The sequence below is a fragment of the Centroberyx gerrardi genome, chromosome 17 (genome assembly GCF_048128805.1).
Source record: "Centroberyx gerrardi isolate f3 chromosome 17, fCenGer3.hap1.cur.20231027, whole genome shotgun sequence".
NCBI classification, from domain to species: Eukaryota; Metazoa; Chordata; class Actinopteri; order Beryciformes; family Berycidae; genus Centroberyx; species Centroberyx gerrardi.
The window spans coordinates 9538839-9559098 of NC_136013.1; the positions used below are offsets into that span (position 1 = coordinate 9538839).

The following is a 20260-nucleotide window of genomic DNA, read 5'->3' on the forward strand; positions in this document are numbered from 1 at the left end:
GCACAGTAAATCCATCCTGTTGCCATTGAAAGAGAAAAGCCTCGGGGCGGTTGGCAGTCTCCGCCGCCTCCACACACATGCAGCTGGTTACTGGAAGGTTTCAGACTTTTATTGTGATCCATTTGAAAAAAGGTTTTACAAAAAGTAACATTCAAATTTTACACAAATTCTTTAAAAAAAAAAAAAAAAAAAAAAATCACTTAAAATAAGGTTTTGATACAACAGATTCAGTTAACTAAGTAATGGCTTCTATAAACAATGTGAAAATAAGATAATATACATGTAAATGAATGCTACAAACATGGACAAACTGAGGAAGAGATTACATTAATTCAAATTAAAAAAAAAAATTAACAATGGCATGATTGTTTTCCTTTTGACTGAGTGACATCTGGCCAGAATTACCAACAGAACAGTTATTGCAAAAATCTGTAATTCCACATCATCCGCACGATCCAACTGGAATGACAACACTTCCGCACGAGCTCATTGATTTGTTGCATACGTTTCTCACTGTTATTCACGTGGAAACATTGGCGCACGTTTAGTTTTTTCTTTCTTCCTGCCAACATATGGAGTCGACAAAGACAAGAGCCCTGCAGGAATTCAGAGGTAAACATCCTACGTTTCCTCGTTCTATGATCGCCACCGTGAGGCCTGATTTAGACGACACCCGGACTGGCAAAAGAGACATGGAAAACTGAAATACAAATGCTGAATTTACAACAGAACAAGTGTGTGAAAAGGAAAATAAAAAGACATTTAAAATGAAAGACTCGGGCAAGCACAACGGACGGTGTGCTCGTGAGGACAGATGAGCGAGACATTCTGTTCACACTGACCAGATACTGGAAGAAGTTGCCCTTTTTTTTTCTTTTTTTTTTCAGAGCCACTTGCATCTTTCCCCCCCCCCCATTCCCAGGAAGGGCTTCGGGGTGGAAAACACGAAACCAACGTTAGATCAGTTAACAGTGGCACTGTCGTCCTACTCTGACCGCCAGCTAATATCAATTCTACTTGAAGCAACACGGCATGACATCAGTATAACTGTACTGTCGGCTGTCGGTGATTGTGTTGCTGCTGCTGCCGCACGTTTAAACGAAGCTCTAACCCGTGCCGGCGGCAGTGCGACAGTCCAATGCAGATGCCATGCTGCTTCAAACAGCATTCGACCCTCTCACAGCTCTCCGGACACGACGATTAAAAGTCGATCGTCCCGGAGAGGTACACTAATTCCTTTTCCCTCTTCCGAAAAACCTCCCATCATTTTCATCATCATTTGACAAACACATTTATCTCCATTACAGTTACATCCTCCGCAAAGCTTTAAAAAAAACACATGCACCTCCAGCATTTTATACAAGAGTATGATACAAAATAAGGCATTTCATTGTGTTGAGTGTTCATGTCGTGTTTGAGTGTCTATGCGTGTTCTCCTCTGTGTGTGTGTGTGTGTGTGTGTGTTTGCGCGTGTGTACATAGCAACCACATTTTAATGTTATTTTTTTTTTGCCCGCCTATAAAAAGACTGCAAAAAACAAACATAAAGTCATGATAACTCTTACTTAAAATATATATATTTGTCATATATATTTACGTATATATTCATATGTAAAAAACAAAACAAAAAAAAAAACAAAAGTAAGAGGGGAAGAGAAAAGCCCAAGAGGTCCCTGTGATAGGCCAGTTCATAAGAAGCCACACCCCCAGCCCGCCTCATTCCATGACCTCGCCGGGCGCCACGGTGACCAGCTGCAAGGGGATCTCCTGATTGCCTACGAGGTCGTGGGTGGTGGCCGTCTGGAGGATGAGCGTGGTTCCGTCGGCGGTGATGATGGTGTCGGTGGGGGGCGGGGACGAGGAGGAGGAAACTCCGCCTTTTTTATTCTGGTGAGTCTTTATGTGCTTGGCCAGGTGGTCGCTCCGCATGAACCTCTTGGAGCATTCCGTGCACACAAACTTCTTCTCTCCTGTCGCACAAGCACAGCCCACGGATTAAACAGCGAGTGGGAACAAATCGACGCTTCGCAGGCGACACGTGTGACATTTAAGCGCTCATGTGCGTGCCAGCGGCAGCCGTGATAAAGTGCCTGGCAGACAATGTTGAGGGGCACGCCGCAATGTTGTGGGAATGACATTTTATGAATTGAACACCCTCCCGAGGGACAGATATTAAACCAGGTTTTTGGGAGATCGTCCCATTGGTTAACTTGCCTGTTAAGTGATGAGAACATAGACACCAAAATCATTCATGTGTCCCCCGGTAGATCATTCACTCGAAGCTCTCCATGCTAACACTTTAGCAAACACTATGCTAAGTGATGGTAGGCGACTAGCGTTATCCAAAGTAGTCATTAACTCAATACAGCTGATGTAGCCAGGGTTATTTTTGGAATTATTTCAGTTGAGCAGCCACATATTCATCTGCTGTGCAGTGATTTTTAGCTGTACACTCTCTCCTTTACTTTCTATGGACACAGGGAAACTAGTCCCTATCTGGTTATTTTTGCATCATATTCCATGTAAATTTTACAAATCTCCTACACAAAACTGCCAGACTTAACTGCACATCATTCAAGATTACATACCATTTAGCTTCAGAGTTGTTCTCATTTTCTCACTTCTGAGATAATGCTAGTCGCCTACTGTCACTCAACACAGTGTATGTTAAAGTGTTAGCATGAAGCTCTGGAGTGAATGATCTCCTGGGGACAGATGAATGATTTTGGTGTCTATGTTCTCATCTCTTAACAGATAAGCTGACCAAGGAACTATCTCCTAAAAACGTGGGTGTATTCCTTTCACTCCGTTTTATCAGGGAGGAAGAGGTGATAACATTCCAATCTTTGCTTTTGTGGTCACTCTTCCAACATAGGTGCATGCCCCTCGTTACCATTGGAAACTGGTCTCTAAACATATTACGACATGCCTTCATTAGCTTTACTTGTATACTTTCCAGACAACAAAACACTTAAAGCAACAGTAACAAAAACACATAAAATACCAGAGAGTAATTAAACACCTATAAAAGCCCGTCTGTAAAACTGTTCTGGGAGGCGATTTGAAAGATGCCCCTGACGTGTGTGTGTCGTCTCACCTGTGTGTGTCCTCCTGTGTCTCTGCAGCTCGTCGCTCCTGGTGAACCTCTTGCCGCAGAACATCCAGTTGCAGACGAAGGGTCTCTCCCCGCTGTGCCAGCGCAGGTGGGCTCGCAGATGGGACGTCTTCCCGTACACCTTCCCACAGCCAGGAATGTGGCAGATATGCTGCTTCTTCTTACCCATGCCCGAACCTCTGTGAGAGGAGGAGGAAGAGGAGGAAGAAGAAGAAGAGGGGATTGAGAAGAAGACACAAATACAATGGTTGATCACCTGTTCTTACAGCTGTTACATAAGAATGAATAACTCAAAACTAAAAAAAATGCACTCTACATGAAAATAAAAATATTTATTACATTATATTTATTACAGCAATGGACTGATGAAAGATTAGCCAAAACATGTGAGATATTAAATATTTGTTTTGTCATGGAACCGGTTATCTGCAGGTTTCAGAAAGCCAAATTAAATACTTTTTTAAAAACGCCTTTTTAAAATGCTACCTTCCAGTAACAAGCTGCAATTGGATTTAACCCCAATTTAACAACTTAAATAAAGAAACATAAAGCTGGTAAAATAGACTATTTCTCATTGCTAATCAAAGTTCTGAAACTGTAAATGAGCAGCACAGGAAAAAAGACACCAGCAAATTAGAGGTTTAGGGACATGACTGTCCAACTGTGTTCACTTCCGATGAAAACACAACATGTTTGGCATGTTGTCGTACCCCTTAATATCATGTAATGTAAAAATAATCTGTCATTAAAACTAAATTTACAGCTGCATCACAATAAAACATAAATGAAAATAAACCTGCATAACGTGGTGGAAAAAATAAGACCGCCAATTACTGCAATTAAGACATTTCAAAACATTTTAAAACTTTAATTTAGATTCAGATTTTTTAAACAGGTTTTTAAACACCTGTGGATAGCATGTGGAAAAGATTTTTTTTTTTTTTCATTTCTTCTATTGAACAAACTTTGTAAACAAACTTTTGAACAAACTTACTGAACAAATACTTCATGGTGTATGTGTGTGTGTGTGTGTATTTTGTGAGACCCACCTTCCTCCAGACTCTTTGCAGTTGGGGCAGGTGCAGGCGACTCTGCGGAGCCTCTTGCCCTCCCCGCTGGGCGTCTCCATGTCCTCGTCGCCCATCTGGACACGCAGGTTGTTCAGGTCACTGGGGTTCAGGGTGGAGTCGCCGCTCAGCTGCCACTCCTCAGAGTCCGGCTCCTCCTTTATGTGGATGTCTGAATCGGGGAGAGAACGAGGGAGACTCAGCCATGATTTCTTTCGGTGAGCGGTAAAGAATGTTAACGCTGCTCTTGCACGAAAACCGCATCTCTAAACTGTTAAGAAAAACAAGCTTAATTTCAGATTGGCAGCAAAATTATAGGGAAAATGATGAATAAATCATGTGTGTGTGGGTGTATGTGTACGTGTCCCGTACCAGCTGGACTGTTTGCGTCCTCTCCCTGTGTGTACTGCACTCCAGCCTGTCCGACAGAGTTGACTGTGACCGTCTGGAGGTTAGGCAGGCTGACCTGGCCTGCCTGCCCCAGAGGGAGGGTCTGCACCGGGGCTAAGGTCAGCTGCTGGGCCTGGCCCTGGCCCTGGGGCAGCTGGAGACCCTGGAGAGACTGGACTCCCTGAACCTGGAGAGAACAACACAAGGATCAGATACAAGAGTTCTGAGCACAGCACTGAAACTGGCTCATAATAATGTGATGTAGCACTCTATACAAGCATCTTTAACAGAAATAAATAAGAGCTGTGAGCCTAAAAACGTGATTAGAAAACATCACACTTTATTGATCCCCACTGGGAAATTCTCCAGGCCCTAAAACATTAAACAAGCTGGAAAAAAACACATCCCTACACACTCCTCATACCATACCTGGAAGGTCTGCCACTGGATCTGACCAGTGGCAGTGACTGTTTGGGCCTGGATGAGGAAGGTGCCCGGGTTGACCAGCTGTACGCTCTGCAGAGTCTGGCCTGTTGCCAGGTCCTGGCCCTGGGCCACCTGGGCCTGGCTGTCCCCAGACAGCTGGAGGATGGGCTGGGAGAGAGTGGTGGCGTTGGAAGTTGATACCTGCCATGTAGGAAACATGAAAATAAGTTCAAATAAAAGGCGATGGGCGAGACCTAACATTCAAGCCAGGTTTCCATGTAGAGGCTTGCCCTAGTTTAACAGCACAATGGATAGTTACACTGGATCCTGTGTATTTACAAAAGTTACATGCACAATAATAGAATACAAGACAACATAATTGTGCTTTAATGTGGCTTGTGAAGCAGTGAAGCGCTCTGACCTGGATTTGCTGCAGATGGTTGTGGGAGTTGAAGTTCTCTGAAGAGGAGGGGTCGGACACGCCCGCAGACACGGCAGTCGCTTGGGTCAGAACACCGGTGCCATCAATGGTCTCAGGAAGCTGGGAAGAGGTGGAGGAGGAAGTGGTGGTTGGCACGTAGAGCTCTTGGTTAGCGCCGCCGTCGCCCACAGTCACTAGCTGCTGTTTGGCTCCGGCGTCGTGGTCCTGACTGTCCAGCGTCTGGCCGCCCATGATCAGCTGGCCTTCGGCTGTTACCCCCGTGACGCCTGTCGCTATAGGGACCGTCTGAGCGCCCGCCAGCCCTAGCGACTCCAGATCCACGCTGTTTATGGGGACGAAGGTTATGTTGCCGGGCAACCCTACAGGTACCGTGCTGGTGTACGCCGACCCCCCCAATGACACGCCTTGGATCGACTGCACCTGCCCCGCCTGCGTCAGGAGGTCTGTGGTTGTCGTTGTGGCGCAGCTGATTCCAAGGCTGCCCTGGCTGCCATCTGGGATGAGCTGGATCTGTCCCGTGCCGTCATCCAATCCCTGTGCTTGGAATCCTGCAAGTGTTCCATCTGCATTTTGGATCTGCGGGATGACCTGGAGGAGGGGTGACACTTCTAGTCAGCAACACTGCCTGTAAACAACACCAACTGCGGGTTAAGTGTGTGTGTGTGTGTGTCTTCTTTTACCTGATACTGAATGCCAGACACTCCATTCGAGGCCTCATTCCCAGATGCTGTAACATAAATGGGCTGGTTGGGAATACTCCCAATAGGAAGCACATACTGCCCATTGGACGTGACAATTCCCGAGTTTGGAATGTGAACGACTCCATGGTCTTCCTTCACAGTTGAGACCGGAGTTAACACCTCCCATCGGTCTGAACCCGTTAGCTGAATGGCCGACATATCTGTTGTCTGCGAGTAAAATTGACAAATTCGAATTAATGAGGATAGATCATACTACCTCAATCCCCAAGGAGACAGTAATTCATCTCAACTCAGGATGTGATCAAAGGAAAGGCAACCAGCCTGGCTATTGTCTGAGAGACAGTTGACGGATTCAGAGACATTGCTGATACATCAAAGACAGAGTGAATAATAGGAAGTGGGAGTCAAGCAGGATTGATGATGCATAGAATCGACGACAGAACAGGCATTAGCTGGTTACACCACCAAGACACATTCAAGTTACATGCTCCCTAGCCTGCATGGAAACGGTCGAGCGCAGGGAGTGGGGGATGGGTGACTATTACTGTAGAAGTGAACGCTACTGTTTTTATCATCGACGCTTTCCCATACTACTCTATGAGACCACTGCATCCTCCCAGCCCAAGGTACACGGGCTATCTTTCAGCGAGCCGACCCAAGTGACTGACTTCAGTGTCCTACCCACTATGGGCGGGTTTTAGAGGGGTAAAGTGGGTGGCCGTTATTGAGGGGAACACAGGAAGTGTACGGCTTTCACCCCATGCATCAAATTTTTAAAACGTGTGAACTTCATGCTCTCAATAACATCCAGCAATCATAGGTGGGAGAAAGCGAAAAGACGACCTAAAATGTCGGATACCTGTGTTTCCGCTCCGCCGCCGTGTTGCAGAAACTCGCTTTGACTGCTGTCCACGTCCGCGGACGCCATTTCTCCTTGTTTCAAAGGCTGCTCTGGCGCTAGCAGAGAGAGAGGGGGAAACTGAGCAAAACTCTGTAATCTTCAACTCTTGCCTCCCAGAAAAGCTCGCAAAGCATCCCCACTCTTCAGTCCAAAAGGAGTTGACTGCGAAATTCAACTTTGCAACGAAGATTCTGAGGCGATTTCGGCTCAGATTGAATGTTTACTTTGTCAACTCCGTGGCTAGCCAGCTAGCTAGTTAGCTAACCATATCTAGCTAGCACTAGAGCTCTGGCAAAAGATTAAAAGACGTAGCTTGCTTTGCTATAGGTTGCACAAACTCACCGATTAGTTGTACGCTTCGATGCGCTAAATGTTTACGTACCAGTCATAGCGTGAATGGTAGTAATCGGAAGATTATCTGATCAACTAAACTCCGAACATGATTATTTTATCAAAGGCGGGCTAGTGTTGATCGGTGAATTCGGGTCGATTTTTTTCTATTTTGATTGACGGTGCGGGAAACACAAAAAGGTGGGACTAACAAGCTTGACCGTCGAATTTGCATCACATTACAGGAAGTCCCGCCGTTCTTCTCTAAGCCGATTGGCTAATCGAGGGGTTAGGTGAGACGTCAGTGGCCAACCAAGATGTCGATCATTTTTAATAGAACGTGTGTTTCCTGTTTGTTGTTGGACGAGAGCAGAAATGGAATGCAGTTGAATCCACGGAGTAATACTAGGAAAACATTAGTACTAGTATTACTAGGAAAACAGCTGTGTTGGTCTCGAAATATTACACTTTATTTTGCCTTTTACTGTTAAATAAATACGTACATGTTGAATCTGCACAGTGGTTATTTTTTCATTAAGTTGCGTTTCTTTGTGCTGTTATATCAGAACTGTGACGAGTGGCAGGCATTAAAGTTTTTGTTATGCTCAGTCAAAAGCTTCACAATTTGCCACCACCCGAATATTTTCTCATCTATACATAAAATACAACTTCCACATATTCACATCTTTTGCTGCACATTACTCCATCCCCTAATGTTAACTTTTTACTTTATCCCTTGTGTTTATACCCAGTTTCTTAGTATATGACATGAGGAAAAAAATAATTAGAAACACACAAAGTCATCATATAGGTTTGTCTCCTTTTATTGAGTGTGGACACATTAGTGAAGGCGTAGCACATGCATTTCCAAAAGAATGATTTTTGTTAGATCCTGGCTCACTTACAGTAAAATCTTGAAAGTTTCTCCCTTGTACCTTATTCCTCACGAACTCAGTCTAGTTCAATAAGAGGGCAGGATTTCTATCTAAGCCCTCAATTTGGCAAAATGTTTGGTGTGGAAGGGGGTCAGTGAGTATTCTCAAAAAAGAAAGACATTCAAACCCTGGAGGCAGTGAGGAGAGGTGAAAGAAGATGCATTTCAAGCTCTACAGTCCCGGCCAGATGATCCGCAGGGCGATACTGCAGCTCTGTTGGTTCACAATAAAGCATCGTCTGGTATGCAGGGTGTAGTTGCAAGATAATGATATACAGTGAAGGGAAGTCAGTTGTCTCCCAAGCCCCAAACTAATTCAATAGAAGCTGTGCGTAAATCAACATTATCCATTCAAGGTTTCTGATCAGGCACTGTCACAGACGCCTGCTTTGCTTTATCTAAAATAATAATAATATCCCTCTCGCTCAGAACTCAGCACAGTCCGGGCCTTGAGTGCAAACACTGTGATGTCTCGCATTCTCTCTTTATTTTACATAATTGGGGGTAAAATTTGCTCAAAATATTACAGATCGGAATGTATGGTGTGCCTCTATAGAATGTTCTTCTATATTCCTCCTGTTACATCTCTCATCTGTGGTTCCTTGAACATTTCAACTGAACAGAAATTCGCCCCTGGTCCAGACCTGGGAGACCGATCGACTTCTGGCCAACCAGGGAAGAGTTTTGTTCCCGTAAATTCAAAGAGAGAAGTGCGAAAAACCAAGCGGACACTGTAAGCTCTCAAGGGCCGGACTAGACTGTATTCTGAGCTCTCCCTCTGTTGACTGTCGGGTCTCTTTATTTCTTCTTGGGTGCGTTGGGTGTGTTGAATTTGAAAAAGATAATGTCCCCGTCCTCCACGATGTAGTTCCTGCCCTGTTGCCTGTATTTCCCAGCAGACTGTGAAAGAGGGAGTGAAATCAAAAGGCAAATTAAAAACAGTATTCAACTATGTTTCCCAGAATATGTCCTTGTAGCAATTGACAGAGACTCAGATATATTAGAGTTAGTATGATTAAAATTCAAACAAACCTTGACAGCATTTTCACTGCCCTCCTCTTTGAAGTCGCTGTACTTCATCACCTCGGCCATGATGAAGCCTTTCTCAAAGTCGGTGTGGATCTTTCCTGCGGCCTGGGGAGCCTTGCTGCCTTTCTGTTGCAGCACAGCAGAACACAAAGTGACAATTCAAAACACAATCGCCAATATATTAACACACTGCCATCTTGACGAATTTTATCATAAAAAATGTAACGTTCACCATTTGAAAACAGTGACACCCACTACTTCAAAATGGTAAATAACAGTTTGAAAACAAAATTAGAAACTCTATAGAACAGTAGGTAACTTAAGCCTTTGTTTTGACAAAATGATTAGAATTTTTTTTACACACTGGATCTTCTATATTATAGAGATATTAAATGATGAACTGTAGATGATCATTTTCTTTTCCAAGGAGGATATATAGGCTTTTGAAACAGAGCTCTTCAATTAATTCACACAGATATCTATCAGGAGTTAATACTGGAGTACAGGATGTGACGATATGGTGACAATCACGAAGGAGACAAAGTTATTTACGATCACATCACTTACCCTGATGGTCCATGCTCGCACCTCATCTGGTCCCGCTGTGAAGAAGTATTCCAGCTGTAGCGCTGCATAGCCTGTCTTGATGATTTTGGTCATCACACTAACAACAAACAGACAGAGATGCACACATAGCGAATGAGCTGTGTGTTGGAGCAGTTCAAGCAAGTCCTGCATTAAAAAAAAATATCTGTGGAGGGTGGATTGACTGGGTAAAGCCCCAATCTGGAATTTATTTGTTTGGTTATTTTAGCAGAATTATTGGAGAATTTAATTTGTTGATGGAAAATAAGATTTGTGAAACTTTTAAGAACTCATTATAACTGTGAATACAGTTCAAATTTACACAACAGTGCAAGCTTCACAAACATAAACAAACTATTCAGTTTAAAAATGGACTGAAATGATTAATTTAGCTGTCACATAATATTAGTGCTTGGATCAAGTTCTATTAATCAATTTGACTCAATGAAAAATGTCTTTAATCCCATGCTTTGATTTCTGTCAATTTCTGTTTATGTTTGGATTAGGTATTGAGCCTTAAGAGAATATTGAATGCTTATATGTTGAGCAATATGTACCATTCTGTCTTTAGTATGTCTTGTACTGTCCCATTACACTGGAGGTGAAGTCTTACCAGTCTGTACTGTGACACTCTAAGATGTCGATACGTCTTTGCACCAATATGCCCAAGAGGAACTGATGTACATTTATTGTCCTCTGCATTTAAATTGATTCTAAATGCGAGTCAATTCTTATTAGATTTTACTACATATGCGTGTGTGCTTCTCACCTCTGTGTCTTCTGTTCCTCACAGTACTTATTGCTCTCCTCCTCAGACATTTCCTGCAGTTTCAACTCCAGCGCTCCACTCAGGGGGATGACCAGAGCACCCGGGTCATGGGCGTCTACCCACTCCTTGATCTTTGCCAACCTACAGAGAACAGACATACATGAACATCTATTTCTTTGCATTTAATCCCCCACAATATTTTTTTAATTATTACCTCTGATTCTTTGTTATTATTGCTGGTATTTATTTACTTTCTTTACTTATTTACCTTCTGCACATGTTCAGATGTAGGTTTGTTTGCACATGTGTATATTTTGCATTTATTTGTGTATGTACGTTTATATGTGTATTGCTTTGTATGTATGTAATACATGTATGCACGTTTGCATAAATAAAAAAAACAAAGCATGCATGGTGCACGCACACGCAGACACACACAGGTTAGGTGTAGGTAAAAGTAAACATACCACTTGTTCTTTTTTCTGATGTAATCTTTCTCTGAGAGATTCACCAGGTAGATCATGGGCTTGGACGTCAACAACAGGTATTTGTTCAACACCTCAATCTGCAGAGGCAATTGAAAAGGCACAAATCATGGAAAATATGCAACGTCTAGTTCAGTTCTGAAAACCCTGTGCACTGAATTTCTCAGGTGAAACTCCACCACTTGGACAATAAGTAGGTCCTGCCAGAGGATCACAAAAGCTAGTAACGCAGTCATGACCAATCAGACTGTTCCGCCCAATAGGAAAGCAAGCAGCGGAAAATGGCACAGGCCATGAACCAATCATAAACCCAACACACCGAGAAAACACAGCCGCAGTCCACTGATCCACACGGCACCCTGGTAATAACAAATCAACTTGGAAAATGTAGAATTACTATAGTCATGTACACTTACAGATTGACAATCATACCTCTTTGTCGTTCCAGTCGTGGTAAAATCGGATGTGTTTCTTCTCCTCCACCACCCAGTTCTTTATCTTCAGCATGATATCCTGAAACGAGAAGAAGAAGGTTTATACAGGCTGATACTCTCCGGTATGATCTGCTTTGAAGGAGATTTGTGACAAATGGGATACAGTGTGCACCAAAGTATAGATGCACATCACACACACACACACACACACACACTAACACACTTCACTTACATATTCAGGTTTGAGTTTCTTGTCACTTCCCCGGACGGCAGTCTTCTCCAGTTTGTCAATGATAGGAGCGATCATCTCCTCATCCTTCAGTCTCAGCTCCTCATGGATGATCTCTATGTCCCTCACTGGGTCAACGTTACCCTCCACATGGATAATGTCCTCGTCATCAAATGCACCTAAAACACACACAAGTAGTGTAGTCAGTCTGTTACAAATACTCGCTTGTTGAGGTCTGAGGGCCTTTGACTGGTGTTACAGGGGAATGTGACCCATTTTAAGAAACATGTTATTTCTGTGCCCCAGGATAGTTCAGTCAATAATTATCAACATGCACCACTCATTCCTAACGCTAGAAACTGGAGAACTACCCCTTGAATTTGTGATGTAAAATATAAATAAATAAATGAATGAATGGAGCGCTGATTTTGTTGACACCGATTTTTGTGTTTAGTTTATTGCATATATTAAAAAACAAACAAACAAACAAATATATTAAGAGAATTACCAAAGAAAGGAAGAGAAACAAATGTACAGGTGAGGTAACAATCATTGACAGTTCATTTTAAGTACTTTATTTGTGCGAGTTCTTGCACCCAAATGATGGTTCATACCTGTTAGCAATGCTAGAATATAAATTTTACTTTAATGTAATCTCTCTGATTTCTTGCTTTTGGAGAGTGGTGCAAGTTCACAGACACTGACTGAACTGTCCTGGGGCGCAGAAATAACACATGCACATTTTTTAAATGGGTGGCATTCCCCTTTAAGCAATGTGGTAACAGCTCTAACAGGCCCTGTTAACACCTGTCCATTCTACTCAGTTTAGTGCTGCCACACAGTGGGGTGAGGGCTGTGGCGCTGACTGACTCAGCAACTTACGGGTCATGTGGAAGATGCCGTCGCAGGCACTGATGTGGGAGAGGAAGGCGTTTCCAAGTCCCTGTCCTGCGTGAGCGCCCTTCACCAGGCCAGCAATGTCCACTACGTTGAGAAAGGCTGGCACCTTACTGCGGAGACAAGACAGGCAGACAGAGAACAGAGGGATCATCAGCGAGAGGGGGAATATTACAAAGAAATATATGGATGTAGGCCCAGTTACGTCCAACAACCAGAACACATTAGCAACACACTGACATGACGCATACCTGGCTGGTTTGTGGAACTGGCAGAGGAACTCATAGCGCTCGTCAGGAATGGGCACCCTGCTCTCATTTGGGTCGATTGTGCAGAATGGGAAGTTCTCTGCGGCAGCTTGGCTTTTGGTGAGCACATTGAAGAAGGTGGATTTCCTGTGGCGAAGAAAGTCAGGAAAGTGTCAGCAGTGCCCTAATCAGTCTTGATTGAATGACAATAATGGTGCTAACAAATATATATATTAGTTAATTCACTCCAATAACTGACAAGCTTTGCAACTGTCTACATCATTAATTGCATGTACGTACCCAACATTAGGTAATCCCACAATTCCTATTTTCAGAGAAGTTCCAAATCGTCCAATTAATGGAGCCTGTTTTGGGGCTTCTCCCTTCTTTGGAGGCATCTGCAAGAGTTATCAGAGCAAGATGGCTGAGTGAATACATGACACTAATTTCAAAAGACACCATACAACTGTGACCACACATGTAACCAGAGCCAGGTCCCAGGGGAAAGCAAAGAGAACTAGGGATCTGTTTGTATCCACATCCCATCCCTGGTTAGATCTGAATTACCAAAGGTGCACAGCAAGTCCCCAAACATTGCTACCACAGCTGAAGCATGCAACCAGATAAAAACCTGACATCTTTGACAGTTTGCGTGGCTCAGCTGTTCCTATAGGTTAGTCCTGGTCTAAGCAGGCTGGTCTGGATATATAGCTGGCTCCATCCTGATGAGCCAGCTAGACTGAAAACGTGTATAGAGGCAGCCCCATTCATATGCTTAAAAGCATGCTAGCTAGCCACTAGTAGCTAACTAGTACCACTCCTACTGGCTTGCCACATATTCTCACTAAGCACACACGAGTTAATATTGTCTACATTTTCCACTCATTAAAAACGTCCCAAAGACTATTTAACTGCGGAAATAGCAGTCTTATTACCTTTATAGCTGTTATTTGCCTATGGTCTACGTGGTATACACTCCTGATAAGCTCACACACCGGCCGTTCCAGTGGAAAGGCAAGGCAGAGAGCATACCGGAAGTATTTTGACGTGGGAGGACTCTGATTGGTCGAATAACTGAAACGCACAGGGAATGTCGAAACTAACCGAAATTACTTCATTAAATTAGGATTATTGTAATATCTACGAGGAGGCTGCAACGGCACATACATGCAGATCAACTATGTAAGTGTTCATTTTCTTCAGCATTTACTCTGCTACTACCTGTCTGGCCACGTAGAGTCACGAGAGGTCGCTGTTGTAAAGGATGTGTTAAAGAACATGCACGGTTACGCATGTGCACAACTAACCTCTAGGTTTAGGGCCTTTTATAGTGGAGCTTGCATCCCATTCGTCAGATATGCAGTATTTCTATTCCCATCGAGAGTGTTAGGCTGTGTTCACATTGTGGAGCTGAATTTCAGTCTTTGTCCAATAATGTATCTTGTTCAAGTGCTTTTGTTCTTATTTAGGGAACGCCGATCTGATCAATTATCACATGAACTTGTTTTTTGTTTTTACCAAAAGCAAATAAACCTTTGTCACACTATGAAAATATTTAGGAAGGGTACATTATGGAGGATCATTCAGAGTTAAAAGTGTCAGAATGAATCTGCTTGAGTGCTTGTACTTGTATTGTATCTTCCTTCCTTCTGTTGGCTTAAGGTGGAATGGCAGTGTGCAAGTACAGTACCAGTAGTAATATTTGTATTTTGTGTCAAGAAAAGCAAAAATCTGAACTACCCTGCAAAATGATAAAAAAAACTGTTTCAAAATTAAGTTTGTTTGAGGTGCTCTTTGGATAGGGATACATGTAGACACAAAAATACAAAAAAACTCCAAGGCACTCTCTTTAAACCAATTAAAATGCCTTTAATGTCATGGCATGGTCATATTAGACTTTAAAAACAAACTTCGACGCATTTCGGCATCAAGCCTTCGTCAGGAAGTCAAACAGATCTCATGGAAAATGGAAAATACTGCAAAATGATATTTGATGGAACTTCAAACTGAAACTGCTGGGACAAGTGACTATTAAAACAACAGAACACAAAGGCATGAACAAAGAATGTTTTATTGCTTAAATACAACCAAAAATAAATAAATACTGTACAGTACACAAATGAAAAGACAAAATTAAGGAGAAACAGAACATTTGAAACATATTCAAGAGAAACACAAAGATCCAAAATGATAATTTGTAATGTAAATAAAATGTAATAAAAACTTGCCATACAGAATCCTGCTAATATATGAGCTCAGACCCCCGTTGAGTCTAGCAAATACTGACCAGCCCTCTGTTAAATGGCATTTGTGATTGTTACAAATGGTTTCATGTGAACCCAAACAGTGGACCTTTAGGACCATGATTGCATTAGTTACTTAAAATGTTACATAAAACAACAGCTTAAAACACCGTTTGAATCTGGTCAGGACATAAAATGAAACAAGCCCCCAAACAATAATATTAAAATTTTGTCGATGACTTATCTTTCCTTTCTGCTCAGTAGTGACCTGTGGAAACATGAGAGGCATTTCAGCAGAGAACTACAGTATGGTGGACTAGATCCTTATCAAGAGGCATAGACATATTTTAAATATCTGGTTTATTGTTTTTGTTGATAAAATATTTAAATTCATAATGTAAAGTGTTCTAGTAACAGGAAGTATGTGCAAAACTTACATGAATATTGTAATTTCACATTAACTATATGCAGCAAATCAAAACTGATCTCTGCTGCCAACTAATAGTCAAAATCGTAGTTTAAACATACGTGGTGAGTAGGACCGGGACCGGGACCGAGAGCGGTAGGCCCCTCTAGAGCTGTAGTAAGGAGATGGAGATCTGCGTCTGTGGGGAGAGCAACAGAAACACAACTCAGGCCTTTAGTATCACCCATGGGACCGATCCGGGTCAACAGCAGATTGGGACAAACAGGCCATCATTAGGGGAAGAACACACCTGTATGATCGGTAATAGTCTCTGTCGTCATAGCGATCGTAGCCGCGGTCATAGCCTCTGTCGTAGCCCCTGTCGTAATCCCTAGACGCGCGCCTCGATGTGCTGGGCCCCCCGCTGCTGTCAAACACACACAGAAGGGAGAGGTTACCTTCACCTGGTAGGGTATCACAACAACAAAAGTCAGCACGTTCCAAAAAAACCAAACATCCCTGCTCTCAAACACCAAGCTGCCTGGCCGAGCAACACTCACTATGTGGGCCGTCCCATGTAGATTCCAGGAGTGGGAGTGTGGGCTCGTTTAGTAATGGAGAAATCCACTCGAATCCTGCGGCCATCAAGCTCCATCCCATTAGCCCGCTCCTTGGCCTGAGAGAGGCACAGCGACATAGAGCTGGACCTTGTGTCTCATAAGGCGAAGACATAACTTGCATCTTATTGCGTATGTATATTATCTATGGGTATGTTTGTTAAAAATGGGGCAGTCTGCAGTGGCTTCTTCACCTCATCTTCTCTTACACTTAAAAAAACAAGTGTGCTAGCGCTTTTTAGGTAGCAACAGCACCTACACATCCAATCTCAATGCCGTCTAGTGTGTCATTGTGGGTAATCCTGGGCATACATCCTCACAGATGCACCCACAGACTCTGCCGGCACGGACGAACACACAGAAGCCAGAACTGTCCTGAGCACAATTTTAAGGGCAGTTGAGATTACAGACTTCTGATCAGATAGCAAATCACTGGCACTGATTCTTAACTCATCTCAGACTTGCTGTGTGCAGGTTAAAGAATCACCTTTACATGATTGAAAATACATGCATCTATCTTATCCTCCCTACCTCTTTGGAGTCCTCGCAGTTTTCAAAGTAGACAAAGGCGAAGCCCCTGGAGCGGCGGGACTGCTGGTCGTACACGATGCTGACATCACTCAGAGGGCCGTATTTGGAGAACACGTCCCTCAGGTCCCTCTCGGTGGTGTACAGGCTCAGTCCAAACACGCCCAGACAGGCGTTGGGGTCCGGGTTGGCCTGCGAGAGGAAGCAGAGGAGAGGAGTGTGAAAAGAAAGGGGGGAAAAAAAGAAAAAAGAAACAAAAAAAAACACAGAAATCAAATGACAGTTAAGTAGCAGGATCTACCCTGTTGCCAACGTGTCTGCGGCGGTTTGACATGGGGGAGTGGCTGTGGCTCCTACGTCGGCGGTATTCCCAGCTACGAGATCGGCTCCTGGAACGCCGGCGGTGGGAGCGGGAAGGAGAACGGGAGTAATGCCTGCGTGAGCTTCGATGGGAACGGGACCTGGGAAGGGATATGATAAAATTAGCCTTCTGTCTGTCTGTCATTCACTTGCATCATACACTTAAGCTTAAAATTTCTAGTGTTTGAACCCACATGTTACAACCACCTTTGAAAAACACTGCCCAGTACACACTGTATGTTAAAACTAAATCCTGTCTTACCTGGATTTGGACTGGGATCGAGAACGAGATTTGGACCTGGAATGGCGGGAGCCATCTTTGGAGCGTGCCGGGGAATGGGCCGGTGAGCGGCTGGCGGATTTCCCAGAGCCCCGAGGGGACACACTCCTTGAGCCAGACCGTAAGTCCTGGACAGGCAGCACACAGGTCAGACACACCCTACAGCCAGCAGGCAGCCAAACAACCAGGAATAAAAGGCCAGGAGGGGACCTCACTCACGCCTTCTACACGCCCCTTTAAAAAGGAGTCCACAGCACTTTGGCATTTAGCAGTTACAAATATTTTACATTTAATCAGCCTATAACAGTTTGCCTAAGGAAAGTCATACAGAAAATTAAAAGAAATATTTCAGTCAAATAGAGACAAGCTAATTTAGCTAAATCCAGTTTGCATGAAAATAAACCTGCATGTTATGGACCAGTGATGTTTGTGTTACAGAAAGGAAAAGTTATGCATGCTTTAGAGAGAGAGAGAAACAGGGTGAATTATAGTAATAACATAACAGGCTATTAGGAAATTACTCATACCCCCGTACACGTCTGATCTTAACTTCATAACTTCTTTAACTTCATAACGTCAAAACAACCATTCCTTTCTTCTTTCTTCTGTTTGACATTATGACTTCTTTTTCCTCCTCTTCCCCATTTACCATCTGCCATTACACCACTCTAGCAGTGGGGAAATCTTGCTTGCTTCTGTCAGCTTCCAAATGTCAATACATTAGCATGCATCAACACCATCAGCTTCATCAAACAATAACAACTTCACATCTGAAACTTCTTCCGCCTTCTTCCAACCTCAACCTTAACAAAAAAACAAACAAGGATGATAAGGCATGTTGTTTTTGTAAAAGCTGTAAAGAAAAAACATCAGCAAAACCAGGAGAATAACAGATTACATACACATTTGTAAGTTAGCTTGCTATGCTCTTGGTTGATCCTGAGCTAATTTACACAACTTAACATAACACAAAGGTAAATAACACAGATATATCCCAGTAAGTGTGTGCTAACTAGAATATGGCCAGCTGTCACACCGGTCTGCTGTGCTCACAAACTGTTAGCCTCACATTACCTAACGTTAGTTAACCAGGTTGAACAATTTACGTGATACCAAGCGTTCTTAGCGATGTAGCATTACTGATTTCTCATACAAAATGCCAACATTATGTGAAACAGTCTTTTCTCAGCGTTAAGACTAATCTTTCAATATCAAAGTTGTTGGCGATTCAGACCTGCACGGCCTCTACCGTTAGTTGTCTGTTGCCTACGCAACTAGCTAGCTAACGTTAGCTAGCTTAGCGTCGTTCGGGCAACTGGTATTTTCTTATGATCAGAACTCACCTGTTCCCTGAAATCTTTCTCGTTGTCGCTCATACTGATATAACGTTAGCTAGATGGCAAATGCCTAACAAATACGTAATGCTGCTGGCTGTACCACGGAGCTAGCGATTGATTTTCTTTCTAGTTGGTGGCTAGACGTCCTCTGATTGGTCCCATAGCTCAGGTGATTTCGATTGGTCAATTCTTGGTAGAGGCTCCGTTGCTGGTAGCGGACCGAGACGTGATTGGATGACACTACCAAGCGTTACCTCGACCGTCAGCAGGCAACATAACTGTCATGCAAACTGATAACTAATACAAGTTTGTGTAGCCTGCACAGTAGCGTGTACTGTTATGTGTCACGCTGACCACCATCTCACACCTGTCATGATTTTTCTCTAAGGAGCCTGATGTGCCAACTTGGCAGTCTCAGTGTTTCCATAGATGTGAATGGTATGAAGAAAGAGCCTAACCCTAACCCCAACTCCTTGATGTGCCTTCTTGTCAGCCACCTTACCTGTAACTGGTCTCGTTCTGCCTTAGTCTTCAAGACTTAAGTTTTAGCAATGTAATGCTTGCACGCCTGGCAACTCACTTCACTTATTTAGAAAATGGTCAGGCATTGTGTCAGTAAAAAGAGCCATAATACTGAAGCTGTGACCTGTATAACCTTTTCTTTTATGTACAGAGCCATAAATGCTGAAACAGTGGCTTGTATCACTTTTTCTTTTACTTATAGAGCCATAATGCTGGAGCTGTAACCAGTTAAGTTGCATCATTATTGCTGTTATTATTAAGAACATACTGTTACAATGTGTATGTGACGGGGTGGCGGTATAAGCAAACAGAATATAACTACCCGACAACGCCACCTAAGTATATTGAGGAACCTGGACTACCTCGGTCATACACAGGCTACACAAGTTCGATAACTGAAGGAAGACAGAGACATGATTCCAAAAAAAATGCAAATTTATTGAATTAATGACTGGAAGGGTCTGTGGAGAGGATGGGTTAAAGAATGAAAAATGAATCAAACCTAGGTGAAAGGAAGTAACAAAAGTATTACAATAATTTAATCAATATTTAAGAAATGCAATTTTACTAAAACACTTCCAGTACTTACAAAGGGGAAACTAAGAAACTAAGGGGAGAGTGGGCTGAGGCCAGCAATGGAGAGGCAGACTAACTGAGGGCGTGTCCAGGGGTGCCACTTACCTACCACACGTGTATTCACTGCAAAACGGCAATTACAACAAACAGGTGAAAAACAGTGTCCCAGTGCTCTTTTACCATTACAAGCTTGTGAAGGGAACCGCACCAGGGTGTCTAGCCTCCCCAACCAGCCAGCACTCTGCTCCACTATAGCGAGATAACAGAAATATTAAATCACTCGAGCAAAATATAAAAAGGTCATTAGTAAACAAACCAGTTGGCTCACACTAAAAGTACCAGACACAACTGGCAACAAGATAAAACAAGCAAGTCAACACACAGTAAATTAACTATCTATAGAGGCAAA

At 43.1% G+C, this 20260-nt stretch overlaps 3 protein-coding genes across 7 annotated transcripts in view; all 3 read right to left on the minus strand.

Moving 5' to 3' along the window:
• LOC139924781 (transformer-2 protein homolog beta-like) overlaps positions 1–18877 on the minus strand; it is a 319694-nt gene extending 300817 nt beyond the window's left edge. The window contains exons 1-8 of one of the 2 annotated variants that reach the window (XR_013507353.1): positions 18760–18877; positions 17399–17544; positions 17078–17237; positions 16780–16968; positions 16192–16307; positions 15942–16058; positions 15754–15830; positions 15157–15493 (exon numbers count right to left, since the gene is read on the minus strand). Coding sequence is in view for 1 of the 2 variants with exons in the window: in XM_078289691.1 (XP_078145817.1) it covers positions 15483–15493; positions 15754–15830; positions 15942–16058; positions 16192–16307; positions 16780–16968; positions 17078–17237; positions 17399–17544; positions 18760–18792 (849 nt within the window). In the remaining variant the exon portion in view is untranslated. Of the gene's footprint in view, positions 1–15035; positions 15494–15753; positions 15831–15941; positions 16059–16191; positions 16308–16779; positions 16969–17077; positions 17238–17398; positions 17545–18759 lie in introns of those variants that run through there. The other variant, XM_078289691.1, reaches the window with a different exon arrangement.
• LOC139924809 (transcription factor Sp3-like) lies at positions 95–7538 on the minus strand. Of its 4 annotated transcripts, none has more exons than XM_071915967.2 (9): positions 7425–7538; positions 7001–7098; positions 6121–6348; positions 5420–6028; positions 5002–5199; positions 4555–4759; positions 4165–4354; positions 3098–3294; positions 95–1970 (listed from the first exon to the last, which is right to left on the minus strand). In XM_071915967.2, the coding sequence occupies exons 1-9, from the start codon at positions 7429–7431 to the stop codon at positions 1717–1719; spliced, it is 1986 nt and encodes a 661-aa protein (XP_071772068.2). In that variant the 5' UTR covers positions 7432–7538; the 3' UTR covers positions 95–1716. The 4 variants fall into 4 exon arrangements, with proteins under 4 accessions (XP_071772068.2, XP_071772069.2, XP_071772072.2 ...); XM_071915968.2 differs by having other exon boundaries at positions 7385–7510; XM_071915971.2 differs by lacking the exon at positions 7001–7098 and having other exon boundaries at positions 7425–7524.
• On the minus strand, positions 8181–13986 carry ola1 (Obg-like ATPase 1). Its single transcript, XM_071915925.2, has 11 exons — positions 13918–13986; positions 13283–13380; positions 12986–13129; positions 12720–12847; positions 11841–12016; positions 11607–11687; positions 11157–11254; positions 10690–10830; positions 9903–9999; positions 9339–9461; positions 8181–9206 (listed from the first exon to the last, which is right to left on the minus strand). The coding sequence occupies exons 2-11, from the start codon at positions 13378–13380 to the stop codon at positions 9105–9107; spliced, it is 1188 nt and encodes a 395-aa protein (XP_071772026.1). The 5' UTR covers positions 13918–13986; the 3' UTR covers positions 8181–9104.
• Positions 18878–20260: the final 1383 nt, after the last annotated feature.